Consider the following 21,543-nt stretch of genomic DNA (forward strand, 5'->3'; position numbering starts at 1 on the left):
CTGCAGGGTTCCCAGGCGGAATATGAGTTGCTGTTCCTGCAACCTTCGGGTGGCATCATTGTGGCACTGCAGGAGGCCCATGATGGACATGTCATCTCGAGAATGGGAGGGGGAGTGGAAATGGTTTGCGACTGGGAGGTGCAGTTGTTTGTTGCGAACTGAGCGGAGGTGTTCTGCAAAGCGGTCCCCAAGCCTCCGCTTGGTTTCCCCAATGTAGAGGAAGCCGCACCGGGTACAGTGGATGCAGTATACCACATTGGCAGATGTGCAGGTGAACCTCTGCTTAATGTGGAATGTCATCTTGGGGCCTGGGATAGGGGTGAGGGAGGAGGTGTGGGGACAAGTGTAGCATTTCCTGCGGTTGCAGGGGAAGGTGCCGGGTGTGGTGGTGTTGGAGGGCAGTGTGGAGCGAACAAGGGAGTCACGGAGAGAGTGGTCTCTCCGGAAAGCTGACAGGGGAGGGGATGGAAAAATGTCTTGGGTGGTGGGGTCGGATTGTAAATGGCAGAAGTGTCGGAGGATGTTGCGTTGTATCCGGAGGTTGGTAGGGTGGTGTGTGAGAACGAGGGGGATCCTCTTTGGGCGGTTGTGGTGGGGGCGGGGTGTGAGGGATGTGTTGCGGGAAATACGGGAGACGCGGTCAAGGGCGTTCTCGATCACTGTGGGGGGAAAGTTGCGGTCCTTAAAGAATTTGGACATCTGGGATGTGCGGGAGTGGAATGTCTTATCGTGGGAGCAGATGCGGCGAAGGCGGAGGAATTGGGAATAGGGGATGGAATTTTTGCAGGAGGTTGGGTGGGAGGAGGTGTATTCTAGGTAGCTGTGGGAGTCGGTGGGCTTGAAATGGACATAAGTTACAAGCTGGTTGCCTCCTGCTCAAGAAATCTGCAATAACACCTCTGAACAGATTGTTTAGACAAAGAGAAGTTGAAGGCACAGTATCTCGCCACCCTTTCAGGGTTAAAATTTGGGACAACGAACGAAAGTGAAAGAGCTTGTGGAGTTTTTTTTGGAGGGAATTCTGCACTTAGATCTGCAACCGGGGCGGGAAGTAGCTCAGACACAGCAATGGCATCCAGCCGCGAGGTGCGGAGCCTGATGGAGGAACTGACCTGCCCGATCTGCCTCTCGCTGTTCACAGAGCCCGTGAGGCTGGAGTGCGAGCACAATTTCTGCCGCGGCTGCATCACGGAGTGCTGGGGCCCGGACTGCGCCGCGCCAGCGTGTCCGCAGTGCCGGTTCCTCTCCCCGGGCAAGGCGCTCAAGCCGAACCGGGTGCTGGCTAACCTGGTCGACAAGCTGCGGCGGCTGGGAGAGCAGGAAGAGCTGAAAGCGAGCGGGGAGATGCAGTGTCCCGAGCACCGGGAACCTCTCAAGATCTTCTGCCGGGACGACCAGGAGTTGGTTTGCTTGGTGTGCAGGGATGATCCCGGGCATTCACAGCACAGTTTCTTGCCTGTGAGGCAAGCTGCATCCCTCTACAAGGTGGGCTATCCCGTCGGAGAAGTTCGCGGCTGGGAGAGAACTGGGGAGAAGCTGGGTCGGAGATTAGAACTGAACGCTCAGGGCACGTATCTCATTGCATGTGACCCCCACCCCGGATCAGTCAAGTGTCTCCATGAAAATACAAGCCGCGAGGGTCCAAACAGCACGGGAAGCGGCAAACTAACAGTTAAGAGAAACTTATGAAAGAACCAGAAACTTACTGAGCCGAAATGACAGTATCTTCGGTGATGATGCATCCTAGCGCCTGTCCTAATTAATCTCGTTTCCCTTTTTTAATTTTCAAACATTAATTTAATTCATAAAACAAATCTTTGGATATATACCTAGTCACAAACACAGTGCTGCTCTGTACAGTAGCATATAAAGGAAACAAAATAACATTGGGGTTTAACTCTACACAAAGAAAACCCAAAGACCTCTCTTAAATATACAATACTAACATCTGAGGCACTGGAAGGGTCCAAAACCATTTTCCAGTCTTGTATGCCATAGCTCTTCAATTATTCAGCGGAATGCTTATTTCTGTTAAGAAGGCATACAGTGTTTTAGCTTTTATTAATAGAGGGATCGAGTTCCGGAACCAAGAGGTTATGGTGAAGCTGTACAAAACTCTGGCGCGGCCGCACTTGGAGTATTGCATACAGTTCTGGTCACCGCATTATAAGAAGGATGTGGAAGCTTTGGAAAGGGTGCCGAGGAGATTTACTAGGATGTTGCCTGGTATGGAGGGAAGGTCTTACGAGGAAAGGCTGAGGGACTCGAGGCTGTTTTCATTAGAGAGAAGAAGGTTGAGAGGTGACTTAATTGAAACATATAAAATAATCAGAGGGTTAGATGGGGTGGATAGGTAGAGCCTTTTTCCTAGGATGGTGACGGCGAGCACGAGGGGGTATAGCTTTAAATTGAGGGGTGAAAGATATAGGACAGATGTCAGAGGTAGTTTCTTTACTCAGAGAGTAGTAAGGGAATGGAACGCTTTGCCTGCAACAGTAGTAGATTCACCAACTTTGGGTACATTTAAGGCGTCATTGGATAAGCATATGGACGTACATGGAATAGCGAAGGTTAGATGGGCTTGAGTTCGGTATGACAGGTCAGCACAACATCGAGGGCCGAAGGGCCTGTACTGTGCTGTAATGTTCTATGTTCTATGTTCAATGTAGCGAGATTCCCTGCCTCCAGGGCCTTTGAGGTAGTCAGTTTCAGATTACCATCACTCTCGGGTGAAAACATACTACATTAATCCTGTGTTCCCACCCACCGCCCCCCCGTAAAGCAGGGGATTTTTTGTCTCCATCTCTATGCTCACCACTGCCTCTATGTATGTAAATGAGGCACAACTTTCTCCCTCACCACCACTCTCCCCCCTTCCCCGAAGTCTTCTCTGCTCTAAGGAAAACAACCTCAGCCTCCCTAGCCCTCCTTCATAGCTCAATCCTTCCAGTCCAGATAATAGCCTGGTATGTCTGCCCTACGTGTTCTCTAGTGTCATCGCAGCCTCCCTGTAATGTGGGTGTACAATTCTATGTCGGAACATTGCTGCGGTGTAAGAATTGTAAGGTCTAAATTGTTTGAAGTGTAAAATCCTTGTGGAATGTAGGATTGTGGGTGGTACGGTGGGCTCAGAGCTGCCTCACAGCACCAGGGACCTGGGTTTGATTCCGCGCCCCCCGGGGCGAATGCTTGCGTGGAGTTTGCACATCATTCCCGCGTCTGCACGGGTTTCCGCCGGGAGCTCCTGTTTCCTTCCACAGTCTAAAGATGTGTAGGTTAGGTGGTTTGGCCATGCTAAATTGCCTGTAGTGTCCAGGGATGTACAGGTTAAGCGGATTAGCCAAGAGAGATGCAGGGTTAGAGGCATGAAGGTAGGCTGCACTTCGAAGTGTCGATTTGGACACGATGGGCCGAATGGCCTGGTTCCTCACTGTAGGGTTTCTATGATTGTGTTGGGTGCAGTGTAAAAATGTGTGATGTAAATATTTCAGGTGTAATATTTTGCTGGTATAGAATTCTGTGGAAGGTAAATGTTGCGGCTTTAGAATGTGCTGTGTAACGTGTTGCCAAGTGAGTAGTGGGACAGACAGGAACCTGCGTGAGCGAGCAATCAGGCTGCGCTTCAACCCGTGTAGCCTGTAATATCATTCAGGGAGCCACCTTTACTCTAGGCAGTTAGTAACATTGAAGAGATCTCCTTCCACCACTGCAGGGGTCTGCAACATTTAAAGGGCCCCCTAGACATCCATCACTTCTGAGATTGCTAACAATTAAAGTAACTCCTCTCCCAGCATCGCTCGAGAGATTGAGGAACATTTAAAGTGATCCCCACACCCAAGTATCTCTCCAAAGGGTTAGGAACAGTTAAGGAAACTTCTAATAGCACTTCAGTTGTCGTTATCAGTTTACATTTGTTCTTGGTAATTATTGGCTAAATGCCTGCTGGGAAACTGGAAAAGCTTATCCCAGAGGCATTCCCTATTTGGCCTGACTCACCTGACCTTTCCTGTTGCAAAACCTCGTCATCGGTTCATGTAGATGATGGACATTCTCTGACTGCTATCCCCCATAGAACACCATATTATTACCCTCCCCTGACCCATTCCTCATAATAAAATCACAGAAATGTTATATGGTCATTTATCCCATTTTGTCTGCACCGGGTTTATTACCTCATACCGAGCTCCTGCCTTTCATCCATGTCCCTGCATTATTCCTATCCACATAATCATTCAATGCTCTCATCAGTACCTGAATTGAAGCTGCCTCCACTACATTTCCAGGCAGTACTTTCCATGCCCTAACTACTCACTCAGTGCAAAGCTTTTTCACCCTTGCTTCACTTGCACATCACTTTAAATCTATGCCATCCAATTTTTGTTCCTGTTGCATGCAGGAACTACTTCTCGATATCTACTCTATTCAACTCATTCATGATTTTGAAAGTGCGTATCAAACTGCCTTCCCTCAAAGGAGAACAGTCCCAACTTCTTTGATCTGTCTTCAGAACTGATGTTACTCATCCCTGGAACCTTTCTCATAAATTGCGTCTACATTCTCTCTAATGCATGCACATCCTTCCCATTGGTACATAACGTTTGAATGGTGGGCGGGCAAGGTGACCACTAGCCAGCCTGGTCATAGGTCTCTTTGGCAGAGTTGACTGCCCAATTACAGGATGATTAAGGGTGGATTCCTTAATGTGCTGCTGTAATATGGTCAACACTGGTGGGCGGAAGAGAGTGGGCAGACTGTCCTTTCACCAAATGTGATAAAACAGGAAGGAAGGTGTCTGGGCGGGCGTCAAGGCGGTGTTGCTCTAACAAGTTACAGGACAAAGGGCCTTGTGCCCCCTCTCTGGGCATTGTCCATCAGAGCCAGCTGTCCTGGTAGTGCTACGCTGTCAGTAGCCAGACATTCAGGTGGCAGCCTCGGATCCTTGAGGAAAGGGGCGATGGTTAGGTTGGCGGATTTGTTCAGGGAAGGTTCACCCAACTGAGTGGGAGGGGAGCAAGAAGGGACAGGTTTTTAGGGAGCAAATTCTCAAAAAGCAAGGAATGGTGTACTGTCCCTGAGGAGTTGATGCTTCCAAATGGAAAATACCATTCCTTGTGGAAATTAAATAATTTTCTTTACATAAGACATACCCACTCCTATCTAGTTGCTCATGCTACTGGTCTGATGGCTTGGGCCGGGTAATATCATGGCTAGTTGAAGTTTTACCCCGCAAAATTGACCTTTACTTATTACGTTCAGCCCCGAGCGAACATGGTTCTGCCTGCAGTCCCTGTGACGGCCACTAAAGAGCTGTGGCATCACTGACAGCTGCCAGATGACCCGACCAGTGGGCAATTTTCAAAAGCCTGCTCACTACGGGGTGAAAGTGCCACACTGAGGCTTATTAAGGGGTTCTTGTAGTGCAGTGGTCGTGTTCCTACCTTTGAGCCAAGACACAAGGGTTTTTTTTGCCACTTGCTTTAGAGGTATGTCATAACGTCTCTGAGCAAGTTGATATTGAAGGTATTTATGATGAAATACGTGCAGGGGAGATGCTATTGTGGTGGTGGTGTTACTAGACAAGAAGTTTAGGGATCCAGGCTCATGTTCTGGGAGCATAGGTTCAAATCCTATTAGTTGAATTGAATGACATTTGTTGTGCATTGCTAATGTCCCTGTCTCTGAGCCAGGCGATCTGGACTCAAGTCCCAACTGCTGCACAGGTGCAAGTGGATATTGATAATGTAATGATGGTGTGGGTGGCTTCTCACTTAACATTTATTTTGTTTCAAACTGGTATACAGTCATAGAGTTATACAGCACAGAAACAGGCCCTTCGGTCCAACACACCCATGCTGACCAGGCATCCCAAACTGAACTATTTCATTTGCCTGCATTTGGCCCATGTCCCTCTAAACATTTTCTATTCACGTATCGTCTAAATGTTGTAATTGTACCTGCCTCTACCACTTTCTCTGTCAGTTATTTTAATACAGATCCCTCAATGTGAAAAAGTTACCCCTCAGGACGCTTTTAAATCTTTCCCCTCTCACCTTAAACCAAATGTCCTCTAGTTTTGCGCAACCTTACCCTTGGAAAAATACCTTGGCTTTTCACCAAATCTATGCCTCTCATGATTTTATAGTCTTCTACATGCTGTAGGGGAAAATGCCTTGGCCTGTCCAGTCTCTCATAGAGTCGTACCGCACCTGAACCTTTTCCGATCATGACCTTGACCAATGTCTTTTAAATGTTGTAACTGCACCTGCATCCACCACTTCCTCTGCTTATAACCTTCCTGTCCTGGTAACATCCTTATAAATCTCTTCTGTACCCTTTCTAGTTTAACAACATCTTTTCTATAGAAAAGATAGAAGGGTGAGCAGAATTGTGTGCAATATTCCAAAAGTGGCATAACCATTGTCCTGTGCAATTTCACCATGACCCCACAACTTCTGTACTTAATGCACTGACAAATGAAGGCAAGCTAACCAAACACCTCCTTGGTGGGGCAACAGAGGGGCTGGAACAAATGATACAACACTGCTGAGGAGAAAAGACAGTACAACTGGTGAACCTCAAAACGAAGTTCTAACATGACCAGCGCACTTACTCACAAATGTTTCTGTTCTTTTTAGCACTTACTCCCCTGTGGATCCTCTTTTGTAAAATATATCCTTGAGAATAATACGACCAGTTAGCTCTCTTGTCACGCGATAAGGCAGTCAATAGGTATTCACATTGGCCTGGGTCTGCTGTCACATGTGGTCAAGGTCCAAAGAATGTGAGTGAACCAGATTAAGTGTTTCAAAATAAAATCACCAGGGCTGAAGAATGAAATACATTGAAGGTAAATCCGAGGCTGCAGCTCTTTAACGTTGCCTTCGTGTCCCTCGCATTAGGACAGCCTTTGGACACACACTTTATCTTGACCTTTGATGTGTGTAGAAATTGTTTAACAATGCATTTTGGCCTTCTTCAGAATCAGTTGAATGAGCTTCTTGTGGTAGAAGAACTGAAACAGAGGAAGAGGAGTCTGCTCATCACTCAGCAACAGGAGAAGATTGCTGAGCTGCAGGTGTGTTCAGCTCCATAGTGCCACCCTCCTGGGTAAGAGGCAAGTTCTAACTCCTGCTGAGGGAGTGGATAACGAATGTAATGGATCGGCCACACATATCCATTATACATCCTGCTCATAGGGCTATAGAACGCATTCCCAGCTTCATGTCCAGAAAATAATGGCTATTTAACAATTAAAATTCAACCTGATTTCATCTCCTTACTCTTAATAGGCAGTGGGTGGTAAAGAGATTTTGTAGTGGTTAGCACTGCTACCTCATAGCACCAGGGACCTCGATTTGATTCCACCCTCGGGTGACTGTCGGCGTGGAATTTGCACATTCTCCCCATGTCTGTGCGGGTTTCCTCCAGGTGCGCTGGTTTCCTCCCATAGTCTAAAGATGTGCAGGCTCGGTGCATTGGCTATGCTAAATTGCCTAGCATTCATGATGTGTCAATTAGGCAGGTTTATAGGGGGATGGGCCTGTTTCCACACTGTAGGGATTCTATGATCTATGATTATGAATCATATATTTTGTCCAAGGTAATCATCCTGCACTCGTCAGGGCAGTGTGCAAGAATACCAATTTATGTTGGGTTTATCATTTACCCCGCTTGAAAGGAGAGTGCTGTTTGGTTGATATGCAGACTAAGATTAGAAATAACATTGCCATGAAAAATGCAACAGTCAATGATGATTCACAGGTAATGGCCAGAGTTGGTTTAAATTTTAAACCAAAAAGGTTCAACACAGCATAAATATTGTTTTCTCCTTTAATTGGTCCTGTTCAATGCAAGGCGAAAAGCTTTGATAAAATATCTCTTATTCCTCACTTCAGCTCCTTCTGTTACCTCTTCTTGGACCTTGGAGGCTGCACGAATATTCTTTGACTCAATTGAATAGTTTCTCAAATTAAAATCACTTTAAACACTTCCCTCTGGGTGGAGCACAAATTGCAGTCAATGCCTCTGCATTTCTATTTTCCTTTCCACTTGTCTTTTTCTTAAATATTTAGTTCCATTTGTACAGTGGTCTTTGCACTGTTCATTACAATAACAATCTTCATTCACACCTCTGTCACTTCCTGATTATTTCAATATCTGACTGACTGCTCTCTCTTATCCTATCCTCTGTAAATTGGAGGCCACCTCGAACGATCCATCCCATGTCTTAACGTGCGTAATGTTCCGGTTGCTTACTCCCTTGTCTGTGCCCATGGACCTACTTTGTCTCCCAGCCAAGTTATGTCTTCATTTGAATCTTCTTGTCCTTGATTTCAAAAGACCTCACTATCTCTGTTATTACCTCCAGCGCCACATCTTACGTGATATCTGCACATCTCGAATGCTGGCCTCCTGCGCACTGCCAATCTTAATTCCTGTACTATTGATGCCTAAACCTTCACTTGCCTAAGCACCAAAGCTGGTAATTGCTATTCATCTGCTGTTCAAACCCTCCAATGGTGGCAACATACTTGTATAATTTTTCTGCATCCTTCCAAGTTTAATAACATCCTTCCGATAGCAGGAAACCAGAATTGAATGTAGTGTTCCGAAAGTGGCCACTTTTACTGTTGCTATTTTTCATCATTTAAGTTCCCATTTCTACTACACTTAAGTTTGGAATAATGAATTCACATTTTCTATGCAAAATTTGAATGGATATTTCATTCAGAACCACATTTCTGATCTTTTACATACTTCATTCCCTGACTTGTTGTTCCCTTTGGGCTGTCACAAGTTTAAATCAGAGTTTAATGTCCTGTACTTTCAGCCATGTGGGTTGGTTTTGACAGGAGCTAGGGCTGATGGAGGAATGATCCTGTATCTCTTCCACAGGAAACCTCTGAGATGCTCTTGCATCACATCTCCTCGGAGTTCTCGAATATGCACCAATTCCTCATGGAGAAGGAGCAGCATTGGACCAAGGAACTTGAAGAAGAGAAGGAGCAGTGCCTGCAAATGATGGAGGAGAACCTGACTGCAATTGAGACGGTCTGGTCAGCCACAGAGCACAATCTTTTCCAGCTCCGTGCGGGAATCACTCAGCAAGCTGACTGCCTGTTTCTCAAGGTGACAAGGCATTATTGTGTGCAGGGCTCCCAGCACACCACAGCTGTGAAAAAAAAAACAGCCTGGTACTTAACAGGCTCTTAACCTGACATTTCTCCCTTTCTGAGACAGTGGGAACAGCAGATATTGGAGAATCTGAGATAATGTGGTGTAGAGCTAGATAAACACAGCTGGCCAAGCAATATGAGAAGAGCAGGAAGGCTGACGTTTCGGGCCTAGAGCCTTCTTCAGAAATGGGGGAGGGGAAGGGGGTTCTGGAATAAATAGGGAAAGAGGGGGAGGTGGATCAAAGATGGATAGAGGAGAAGATAGGTGGAGAGGAGACAGACCAGTCAAGGAGGTGGGGATGGAGCCAGTAAAGGTGAGCGTAGGTGGGGAGATAGGGAGGAGATAGGTCAGTCCAGGGAGGACAGACAGATCAAGGGGGCAGGATGAGGTTAGTAGGTAGGAGATGGGATTTAGCTGGACGTAGGAGGAGGGGATAGGTGGGAAGAAGGGCAGGTTAGGGAGGCGGGGACAAGCTGGGCTGGTTTAGGGACCATTGCCTCTGCCTGCTCCTACCCCCACCGAACGTATCTCCACCTATCGGGACTCCATTTTCTCCCCATTGGGCCAGGAACTCCCTACCTACATCCATGACACCACCCACACCCTCCACCTCCTCCAGAATTTCCAATTCCCTGGACCCCAACACCTCATCTTTATCATGGACGTCCAGTCCCTATCCACCTGCATTCCCCATGCAGATGGCCTAAAGGCCCTCCGCTTCTTCCTGTTCCGCAGGCCCGACCAGTCCCTCTCCACCGACACCCTCATCCGCCTAGCCAAACTTGTCCTCACCCTCAACAACTTCTCTTTCAATTCCTCCCACTTCCTACAGACAAAGGGGGTGGCCATGGGTACCCGCACATGGGTCCAAGCTATGCCTGCCTCTTTGTAGGTTATGTGGAACAATCCCTCTTCTGCACCTACACTGGCCCTAAACCCCACCTCTTCCTCCGTTACATTGATGACTGTATCGGCGCTGCCTCATGCACCCATGAGGAGCTTAAACAGTTCATCCACTTCACCAATACCTTCCACCCCAACCTCAAGTTTACCTGGACCATCTCTGACACCTCTCTCTCCTTCCTGGCTCTCTCTGTCTCCATCTCTGGCAACCACCTAGAAACCGATATCCATTTCAAGCCCACCAACTCCCACAGCTACCTCGAATACAACTCCTCCCACCCACCTTCCTGCATTCCCTATTCCCAATTCCCAATTCCTTAGCCTCCGCCGGATCTGCTCCCAGGATGAGGCACTCCATTCCCGTACATCTCAGATATCCTCATTTTTCAAGGACCACAACTTCCCCCCTCAGTGGTCTAGAATGCCCTCAGCTGTTTCTCCCACATTTCCCGCAACTCATCCCTCACACCCCGTACCCGCAATAACAACCAAAACAGAATCCCCCTTGTCCTCACGTACCACCCCACCAACCTCCGGATCCAACACATCATCCTCCAACACTTCCGCCATCTGCCAATCAACCCCACCACCAAAGACATCTTTCCCTCCCCACCCTTATCTGCTTTCCAAAGGGACCACTCTCTCCGCGACTCCCTTGTCCGCTCCACACTCCCTGCCAGCCCCACCTCATGTGGCACCTTTCCCTGCAACTGCAGGAGGTGCTACACCTGCACCTACACCTCCCCCTTCACTCCCATCCCAGGCCCCAAGAAGACTTTCCACATCAAGCAGAGGTTCACCTGCACATCTGCCAATGTGGTATACTGCATCCACTGTACCTGCTGTGGCCTCCTCTACATTGGAGAAATCAACCAGAGGCTTGGGGAGCGCTTGCAGAACACCCACGCTCGGTTCGCAATAAACAACTGCACCTCCCAGTCGCAAACCATTTCAACCCCCCCCCCCTCCCATTCCACAGGCGACATGTTCATGCTGGGCCTCTTGCCGTGCCACAACGATGCTACCCGAAGGTTGCAGAACAGCAGCTCATATTCCGCTAGGGAACCCTGCAGCCCAATTGTATCAATGTGCTTCAAAAGCTTCAAAATCTCCCCTCCCCCCACCACATCCCAAAACAAGCCCGGCTATCCCCACCTCCCTAACCTGTTCTTCCTCCCATCTATCCCCTCCTCCCACTTCAAGCCCCGCCCCCCATCTCCTATCTACTAACCTCATCCCACCCCCTTGACCTGTCCGTCCTCCCTGGACTGACCTGTCCCCTCCCTACCTCCCCACCTACACTCACCTTTACTGGCTCCATCCCCGCCTCTTTGACCTGTCTGTCTCCTCTCCGCCTATCTTCTCCTCTATTCACTTCCATCCGCTTCGCCCTCTCTTCCTATTTATTTCAGATCGCCCTTCCCTTCCCCCATTTCTGAGGAAGGGTCCAGACCCGAAATGTCAGCCTTCCAGCTCCTCTGATGCTGCTTGGCCCGCTATGTTCATCCAGCTCTACACATTTCTCCCCTTCTTGCCATTTTTCCCCCATGACCGCTCCACCATGATCAACTGTGTGTGATGCTTCATTCTGTCCTTCAGGCAAGGAGATTGATGGAAATTCTGGAGAGTTGGAACCAATTTCGAGCAGTTTTCTCCATTTCTCATTGGTTATAGTGGGAAATCCTCATTTTCACATGCCAACTCCTCCGTGTCCCTGCTTCTTCCCCATCTCTGCAATCTCGTCTGACCCCACAACTGAGAGAGGTATCTGCTTGCTTCTAATTCTGGCCTCTTGATCTTCTCGCTTTCTGACAGTATCTGCACTGGAGGCCCTGCCAACAGTGATTCTGCAAACTGAAGTCTGACAAAGCAAGCTATTGGTCCCTTGTGTCCATATGGGCTCTCCAATGACAATTCCCTTACTGCCAATCTCCTGTTTTTCTTTCCCTCCATGCTGTCGCTTATTGTTTCTAACAACTCTTCAAACATCCTCTTGAACCAGCCTCCACAACCCCTCCAGGCAGTGCATTCCACACCTAAACCACTCATCATGTTAAGAAATATTTTCTCACGTCCCATTTGCTAATTTTGCAAATAATTTTAAAATTTCTACCCTCTCGTTCTCAATCATTTGCTGAATTGGGAGCAGTTTCTCCTTCTATCCATACCACCATGATTTTGAACACTTATTGAGTCATGGTGTCATACTGCACAGAAACAGGTCCTTCGGTCCAACCAGTCCATGCTGGCCATAATCCCAAACTAAACTAGTCCCACCTGCCCGCAATTGGCCTATATCCCTCCAAATATTTCTTATTCATGTACTTATCCAAATGTCTTTTAAGCATTGTAACTGTACGCACATCTACTGCTTCTTTTGGAAGTTCATTCCACACATGAAACACTCTCAAAGAGTTGCCCTTTATATCTTCTACCAGATTTCCAATTAGTTTTCTTCTTTCCTAGGGGAACAGTCCCAACCTCGCCTAGGCCCCAAGCTCTCAAATTTCCTTCCGAAACCTCTCTGTGACACTCCCCCACTGTCTTCCTTCCTTCCTAAGATGCTAAAATATACCTCATTGAGTAAATTTTTGGCCATGTGTCCTAACATCTCCTGTGTGGCTTAGTGTCATACTGAGCTTTGTGATGCAGTGTAAATATTGGGATGTTTCATTACCTGTAAGGTGTAATATGCATATATAAGTAATTGTTAAGGCCACAAAATCCTGTGAAATTGGAGGAGGAGTCGGTCATTCAGCCCCTCAAGCCTGGTCCTCCATTCTGTAGATCACAGCTAATCTGACATTCCTCACATCTACTCTCCTAACCTTTCTTGTAACCTCTGATTTCCCTAATGAATGTCAGCCTCAAGTATACACAAGGACTCTGTCCGCAGCTGTCTGTGATAAGGAGTTTAAAGACTCTCCGTGCCCTGAGACAAGAAATTATGCCTCATCTCAGTCTTAAATTTGTGCCGCTTTATTCTGAGACTGTGCCCCTGGTCTGAGACTGTCTCATTAGAGGAAACAACCTCTCAGTATTTATCCTGCTAAGTCCCTTAAGAATCCTCTACGTTTCGATGAGATCATCTCTTGTTTTTCTAAATTCTAGTGAGGAGAGTCCCAACCTGTTTAGCCTTTTTTCATAAAACAATCTCTCTGCACCGGGGTTCATCCCAATGAACCTTCTCTGAACTGCATCCATAAAATAATATCTTTCCTTAAATAAGGGGACCAAAACTGCCCACAATACTCCAGATGTGGTCTCCCCAGCACCTTGTACAGTCGACTTCCCTACTCTCCTCCAACCCCCTTGAGATAAGGGCCAATTTTCCATTACTGAATTACCTGTTGTACCTGTGTGCTCGCTTTCTGTGTTTCCTGCACAAGTTTCCCCAAGACCCTTTATATTACAGCTTTCTGCATCATTCTCACTTAAATAATACTCTGTTGTTGTTAATCTGAAGCCACCTCTTACAAGAGGTCTGGAGATGCATTGTGAACATTTAAATTTGGTGCACCCAGTTATACTCCTGACATAAAGAATTTTTCTGGATATTGAGCTTTGTTTTACAAGTAGATACATAGTATAGGATGTGAATGATGTTTGAAAACCACAAATTGAATGAATGTTGAGCAGTATTATTCTGATTGAGAATAGCAAATACCAATATACAAGTATACATGTGAGGCTCTGCAGATACTGGAGAAAACAGAACATGCTGGAGATATTCAACAGGTCTTTTAGCATCAGTGGAGAGAGGAACAGTTAACATTTGAAGTCCAACATGACTCTTCTTGAGAACTCTTCCTCAGTGAAATCAAACTTGAAAATTTCTTTCCACAGAAGCTGAAATGTTAGATGGAAACAAAAAAATACTGGAAACCACAGTCAGTCAAGCAGCATCTGTGGGGAGAGAGCAAGCTAACATTTTGAGTCACCTGACTCTTATCAGCTTTACTGGTTTCCTGGTCAATATCTATCTCTCTATCAGCATCTAAAAAAAGGCAGATCACCTAATTGTTATGATGGTGCTAATTGTGTGATAGATAAAGTACCACATTTTGCAAATTACAGCCGTGATTCTGGTTCAGAACTACATACAAACTTCACTGGAGAATGTTTTAGATTGTCCTGACTTTATGATAAGTCCTGGATGATTTCAAGTTTATTCTGGTCAGCATACAACACTGGGAAATGCCTGGAACAATCAACTATTATGTACCAATGCTAAATGTAGGTTATGGACAGTGAGAATTATTAACCATTGTGTTTCTTTTAATTGTACACAGGAGCTGAAAGGATTAAGAAAGCGGTGAGTGTGCATTAAAAACTGTGACTTACCCATTCACAGTTGGTGTATTTAGTTTTAACTTTTTTACTTAATATTTCAAGCAAATATGTTTTTAACCTGTTTTCCCAGGTTCCAGGAAATGGAACAAAAAAAGGTAGCGAGTGTTGTAAGCAAAAGCCCGGGATTGGGAATATTCAAGGGACCCCTACAATATACTGTCTGGAAAGAAATGCTAAAAGCCCTCTCACCTGGTAAGTAGCCTATGGATTTGTTACAATTCTCTGTCTGGTAAATATTGATAGGTTGACTGCAATTACCTTTTTGGTAAATACAGATGGATTTATTGCATTCCTTTTACTTTCTCAGTAAAACCAACAGATAGCTATCTTGTACTACTATCACATTAATTCGTAATATGGTATATGGAATTCAATGCTTGGTATGTAGGTCATTTGTCCCAAAGACTGGCAGATCATATCAAACATATCATCGCCAAACGTGCAAAGCACTGACTGGACCCAATCAGCCCACGATCTCAAAACGCAGAACATAGTGTCCAATACTAGATGTGATTTTGCAATCCTACAACATTTACTGGATAATCCTGATGTACCAGGCGGTATACTGACAACCAATTATGAATTGTAGTCAGGCTCACAGTGGCGCCCTTGTGTTGACTGGTATCAGCAGAAATGAACGCACAGGGCCTTCTTCTTTACGGACAGAAAGACATATACACAGAGTGTCTGTTTCAACTCAGCAAAGTAGGGGATAGCTATTTGCCCATTCATTTCTCAGGGCAATACCTTGAGTAATTAGGTCCAACCTTCCTGGTTTAAATTTTAACAAAGCCTGGAGTTAACTGTCACTCATCATTAACGGTATATTCTCCATAGAAATTCCTCTGACAATCATATTCCATTTATCAACCAATCATCACTCCCCTCTCATGTAAATGTTGGCTTGTCTTTTGAATTGGTGTTCTTGTAAAATGTCCTGATGTGTGCAAGTCAAGTGTCAGGGGAATGGCCAACCTTGTGAGAGGCTACATTTCAAACTATATCTCACTCAAAGTGCTGATGAGCAAATTACTGAAAAGAAAGGTTTGATGCAATTGAAAACTTTCAATATGAACACAATAATTTGGTCATTTTAAAAAATGAATAATTAATAAACATTACCATTACAAAATGCCATCAAAGCTAACCAACAAAATATATTTTATCCTTTCACTTAAGACATAGGGAGAGAGGGAGATAAACTGTGCCAGAAATCCTGGTCACCAGTGACATAGGACAGGACCAGGGCTGAGCAATTTAACTAAGACCATTTATCGTTACCTCTGATAGTGCACACTCCATGGTACCCTGGGTTGAATTCATATGAAAATGGGAATCAGAAACAAATCTGCCATTTAATCTGGTATTTTCTGCTCTAGTGTGCGGAGAAGAAGCAGGATGGGTACATATCCAGCTTGGTCCAGTTTCAGGGTTCACTCACATTCACTTTCACACAAGGTCTCGCTACCACACAGACTGATTCATTCTCAGTCACTCACTCACTCACATACAGATTCTTTCATTCACTCACAGACTCGCTCATAGAATCCCTTCAGTGTGGAAGCAGGCCATTCGGCCTATTGAGTCCACACCAACTATCTGAACAGCATCCCTCACAGAGTCATTCCCCTACTCCTATAGCCCTGCATAACCCCTTGCTAACTCACGTAGCCTGCACATGCCTGCACATTGTGGGTAGTTTAGCCTGGCTAATCCAGCTAACTGGCACATCTTTAGACTGTGGGAGAAAACCAGACCACCTAAAGGAAGCCCATACAGGCATGGGAAGAATATGCAAACTCCACAAACTGCAGTTAAGACCATAAGACATAGGAGTGGAAGTAAGGCCATTCGGCCCAACAAGTCCACTCTGCCATTTAAAACATGGCTGATGGGCATTTCAACACCACTTCCCCGCACTCTCCCCGTAGCCCTTGATTCCTTGTGAGATCAAGAATTTATCGATCTCTGCCTTGAAGGCATCACGTCCCAGCCTCCATCACACTCTGTGGCAATGAATTCCACAGGCCCACCACTCTCTGGCTGAAGAAATGTCTCCTCATTTCCATTTTAAATTGACCCCCTCTAATTCTAATGCTGTGCCCACAGGTCCTAGTCTCCCCGCCTAACGGAAACAACTTCCCAGCATCCACCCTTTCTAAGCCATACGTTATCTTGTAAGTTTCTATTAGATCTCCCCTCAACCTTCTAAACTCTAATGAATACAATCCCAGGATCCTTAGCTGTTCATCGTACGTTAAACCTACCATTCCAGGGATCTTCCGTGTGAATCTCTGCTGGACACGCTCCAGGGTCAGTATATACTTCCTGAGGTGTGGGGCCCAAAATTGGACACAGTATTCTAAATGGGGCCTAACTAGAGCCCGAGCTGGTATCAAACCTGCATCTCTGGTGCTGTGAGGCAGCAATGCTAACCATTGAGCCACGGTGCTACCCAGAAATTTATTCTCAGGGTCATTCACTGTCTCTGGATACTGAAGGCATGAGGGTCTATGGTGCCTGAGAAAACTCAGAGGAAAAAAATCACAGTTTAAGACACAAGTAATAGTGTACTTAGAAGATTGTACTATTCTGAACTATACAAGTTGGATCAGTTTGCTTCATTTGCAAGTTTTACTGGGCTTTCCTTAAGAACGTGTCAATCAATTCCATCTGCAGAAGTAGAGAAATGGAATTAAAAAGTAAAGATTTGCCTGTGATGTGGAGGGACAGTCATTTTTTAATAAGTGGTTTATTGGCAACAGAACGAGACGAGGAATATGTCACATTAAGGAACTGTGTGTTGTGTGAAAGTGTTTTTCCAATGAAGAGAATTCAAGTCAAATACAGCCCAGACTGAGGCTATTTGTCGCATTGAGACAATGCTGGCTTTCTGTGACGCATTTAGTTGGTCCCATTTTTCTACTTTATCCATGCATACCTGCATGGCTATTTCACTGAAACATCAAACCAATTTCCTGAAAAAGTTATGGATTGCACTGCCCTTACAAGCAACAGACTTCAGGTCATTACCACTTCCTGCAGACGAAAGATTGCACAACATGTGCAAAACCTGAAATGTGTATCCCCCTAGTGTTTGTACCATGAGCTGATGGGTAGACTTTTTTTCCCTCAGCCACATTATCCAAAATTAACATAATCTTGGACCCTTGAATCAAATCTTCCTATGAGCCCCAGTCCTATGCAACAAACAAGTCCAGCTTCTCTGCCCTGGCATTGTGGCTGAATTTCCTCATACTTGGAGTCATTCTGGCAAATCTCCTCTGACTCCTCTCAAGGTCATCCTTCCTGAAGTGTAGTAACCTGGAACTGAGGCTTAATCAGAGCTTGACCAAGTTCCAGCATAACTTTCCCTGCTTCTGTGCTTGTTTCTTTTACTCCTGATGGCCAGCATTGCCACTTTCCTCTGTTACTGCACGCTCTTTAGAATTGAATTTCACTTTTTCCATAAGGAAGCCGGGAGGCAATGGAGAGTCAGACTGGGAAGGAATAAGAGGAGGTTACAGTGGAGAGTAAACACCTTATGGACTGACATATAAACAAATTGGGGAGGCAGTGGCCCCATGGAATTATTATTGAGCTGTTAACCAAGGCAATGTTCTAGGGGCCCAGAATCCTGCCAAGGCAGATGATGGAATTTGAATTCAGTGAATGAACATTTGAATTTAAGAGTCAAATGATGACCATGAAGTCATTGGAAAAACCCATTAGTTCACTAATGTCACTTAGGGAAGGAAACTTCCACACCTTACCTGGCCGAGATGTCCACAGTGACGGCCAATGAAGGCTGGCCTCGCCAGAGACACCCACATCCCCATGAATGAATAAAAGTGACATTACACACAATGATATGACTTTAGACTTGCCTTTCCACTAGTGCTCGTACCATGAGCTGATGACAAGATTTTTTTTCCTTCCCCATATTATCCAAACCTGACATAATACAATACAAAACGACAAGGGCATTTAAGGGACTTTTAGATAAGCACATGACATGCAAGGAATTGATTGATATCGGCCAAGGGCAGGGAGACGGGATTAGTTTCGTTTGGCGTCATGTTTGTCACAATATAGTGGGCTAAAGGGCCCGTTCCTGTGCAGTACAGTTTGATATTCTATAATCTTGAACACTGATGATAAATCTCCCCACGTGTCTCAATGTTTATATGTCAGTCAATAAATTGTTTACACTCCACTATAGCCTTATTCTAATCCATCCACAGTGTGATTCTCCATTTGCCTTTCCTTCATTTGCTAGATTCCCCTTAAATGCATATATGTTTTGTTCCAACCACTCCTTGTGGCAGCACACTCTGTATTCTGTAAAGACGTTTCTCCTGAATTTCCAGTTGGATTTCTAGTCTCCCGTTCTCCTCTGGACAGTGTCTGGTTTTGACCATTCCCATGTCTAATCTTTCGCGTTTCTAACCTTCTCCCTGTTTGTTATCTTAAAAAGTGCCGGCACAGCTCACCCTGGATCCCAGAACCGCGCAGCCCAGACTCGTGCTGTCTGAGGATCTGACCGCGGTTCACGCTGGGGATGTGAGGAGAAATCTACCAAATGGTCGGGAGAGGTTTGAGCCCTGCACCTGCGTGCTGAGCAGCCAGGGCTTCAGCTCAGGCAGGCACTACTGGGAGGTGGAAGTGATTAACAAGACCGACTGGGACTTGGGCTTGGCCCGGGAGAATGCCCAAAGGAAGGGGCAGATCACACTGATGCCCTCGGTTGGTTACTGGACCATATGTCAGAGGCAAGATCACATCTACGGGGCCCTGACTGCCCCCTCCACCATCCTCAGGCTAGATGCCAAGCCCAGGAAGATAGGCGTTTATCTGGACTATGAAGGAGGGCAAGTGTCCTTTTACAATGCTGATGACATGTCCCATCTCTACACTTTCACCGATACCTTCAACGGCAAACTCTTCCCTTTCTTTAACCCCTGGTTGAACAAGGGGAACTCTGAGCCCCTGAAGCTATGCCATGTGAAACTGTAACAAGTTCAGGGGGCTACTTCTCACTGAAGCTGTAATATTCATTCGGGAAACGCGATGCACAAATCACCAGGAAAATCCAACAGGTCAAGGACTCAGTGAGCTGTGAGTCTCCAGAATTTGCTAGTTGATCCATGCCAATCTGGCATTTGCCTCATCCTGCTTCAGCCTCTGCATTATTTTTCAGAACTTGCTGGTTATCCATATTAACTCCTTTCCCTTCCCTGTGAAAGCTAGAGCTGCAGTTTAAACATGCCCATCCTATGGAGTAAGCATACCTAATGCCACGCCATTGTACCAGTCTGTAGATTGAGTCCTGCTGGAGCTCTCTAAAGTGTAAATCTTGTCATTTGAAAGTGTATTGTGCATCTTCTTTCCCTTATTCTCAAACCAGTGCTTCTTTCCCTCTGTTCCTCTTTCTGTATCTGATTTGATTCTAATTCACACTATTTTCTTTGCCACATGTTCTTCTGTCGCTTTCTCAATCTTTAGCTCTAAGGATGGTCAGTCTTCCTGTCTACTGTGGTCCCACTGTTCTCACAGAGGTGATGTTCTCAGTTCACATGTCCAGCAAGATAAAAGACACAAGGATTTTGTTTGATTGGCACTCCATCAACAAACATGCATTCCCTCCACCAAAGACGCTCAGTTGCAACAATGTGTATGATCTACAAGATGCACTGCAGAAATTCACCAAAGATCCTTCGGCAGTTCCTTCTAACCTCACGGCCCCTGCCATCCAGAAGGACAGGGGCAGCAGATACCTGGGATCCTGCAAGTTGCCCTCACACCATTCTGAATTAGAAGTATATCACTGTGCCTTCAGTGCTGCAGGGTCAAAATCCTGGAACTGCCTCCCTAATGGTGTTATAGATGGAACTATAGTGGTTCAAGAAGGCAGCTCATTACCACCTTCTCAAAGGTAGCTAAGGATGGGCAGTAAGTATTGACCCGAGATGCTGGAGAATTCCGGTATAACAAAGTGTGGGGCTGGATGAACACAGCAGGCCAAACAGCATCTTAGGAGCACAAAAGCTGACGTTTCGGGCCTAGAACCTTCATCAGAGGCCAAAGAAATTACAAGAGAGTTGCAGTGGGAGAGAGATTCCCTGAGGTTGGTCCGGAAGGAGGAGGGTAACTTCTTCAGATTAGGCATCCTGGAAGAGGCTTCACAATGAGGTTAAAATTGTGATCAGAGATAATGGGAACTGCAGATGCTGGAGAATCCAAGATAACAAAGTGTGGAGCTGGATGAACACAGCAGGCCAAGCAGCATCTTAGGAGCACAAAAGCTGACATTTCGGGCCTAGACCCTTGATCAGAGACCCAAATATTGACCCAACCAGTGAAATTCACATCCTCTGAATGGATTAAAAAACAATCTGAAGGCTGCAGGAAACTGTGTAACTGACCATGCCATGAGATGCCACAGCTCTGAATCTTATACCTCATCCAAGCTAGGTGTAATTTTGATGGGGAAAGGGTCACATTAAATACAAGGGGTGGTCAACTCACTACCATCACTTGAGAGTGCTGTCTCCCACTCTGGTGGGAGATGGGTGGGGCTCACCAAATCTGCTGCCTCCTCACCATTTTTGAGTAACTAATGAATGGGCCATTAAACTGCTCCTGTTGCTGAGTAGTCAAACCATTTTTCATAGAACATGACAGAATAGTGCAGGAGAGCCCAGAAGGGGGATATTGAATTCTCACAGTAATAAGAATGTAGAGCTGCTGTGTTTCATTGTGTGTCACCTCCTGAACCTGTTGCCTGTTCATTAAATACTATTTAATACTGAGCTATTGTTAAGTCCTTTCCAAACACATCTCTGCAAATGAGTATTCATTCAATTTTTCACACATTGTGTCTAAAGCTCAGTGTCAGATTCTATTCTGTAAAGTGCCTAGAGGTATCTGCTTCTGTATTAAAGGTGCCGTAGAAATGCCAATTGTGGTTGTCATTTTTGTCCAGTCTTTTTCTTGTCAACCAAAAGGTGTATGCTATTCAGGTAAAATGACACTATCCTGCCCATCACACAACTGATATTGGCAATTTCCCATCAGCTAAAATGCTAATTCAGAATACTCTCGGGAAGT

General features: G+C 45.8%; 1 protein-coding gene across 1 annotated transcript; it reads left to right on the plus strand.

Moving 5' to 3' along the window:
• Nucleotides 1–1,053: 1,053 nt before the first annotated feature.
• Nucleotides 1,054–21,299, plus strand: LOC125446645 (zinc-binding protein A33-like). Its single transcript, XM_048520372.2, has 6 exons — nt 1,054–1,485; nt 6,980–7,075; nt 8,896–9,129; nt 14,373–14,395; nt 14,504–14,625; nt 18,911–21,299. Exons 1-6 carry the CDS (start codon nt 1,069–1,071, stop codon nt 19,447–19,449), a joined length of 1,431 nt encoding a protein of 476 aa, XP_048376329.2. The 5' UTR covers nt 1,054–1,068; the 3' UTR covers nt 19,450–21,299.
• The last annotated feature ends 244 nt before the right edge of the window (nt 21,300–21,543 follow it).

The sequence above is a fragment of the Stegostoma tigrinum genome, chromosome 34 (assembly GCF_030684315.1).
Source record: "Stegostoma tigrinum isolate sSteTig4 chromosome 34, sSteTig4.hap1, whole genome shotgun sequence".
NCBI lineage: Eukaryota > Metazoa > Chordata > Chondrichthyes > Orectolobiformes > Stegostomatidae > Stegostoma > Stegostoma tigrinum.

What these genes read in the sequence shown, in the direction of transcription:
- LOC125446645 (XM_048520372.2), top strand. Translation starts at nt 1,069, where the DNA reads ATGGCATCCAGCCGCGAGGTGCGGAGCCTGATGGAGGAACTGACCTGC. An exon ending in CTGACTGCCTGTTTCTCAAG is followed by an intron (nt 9,130 to 14,372) that starts GTGACAAGGCAT and finishes AATTGTACACAG; the next exon opens with GAGCTGAAAGGATTAAGAAA. An exon ending in CTGAAAGGATTAAGAAAGCG is followed by an intron (nt 14,396 to 14,503) that starts GTGAGTGTGCAT and finishes CTGTTTTCCCAG; the next exon opens with GTTCCAGGAAATGGAACAAA.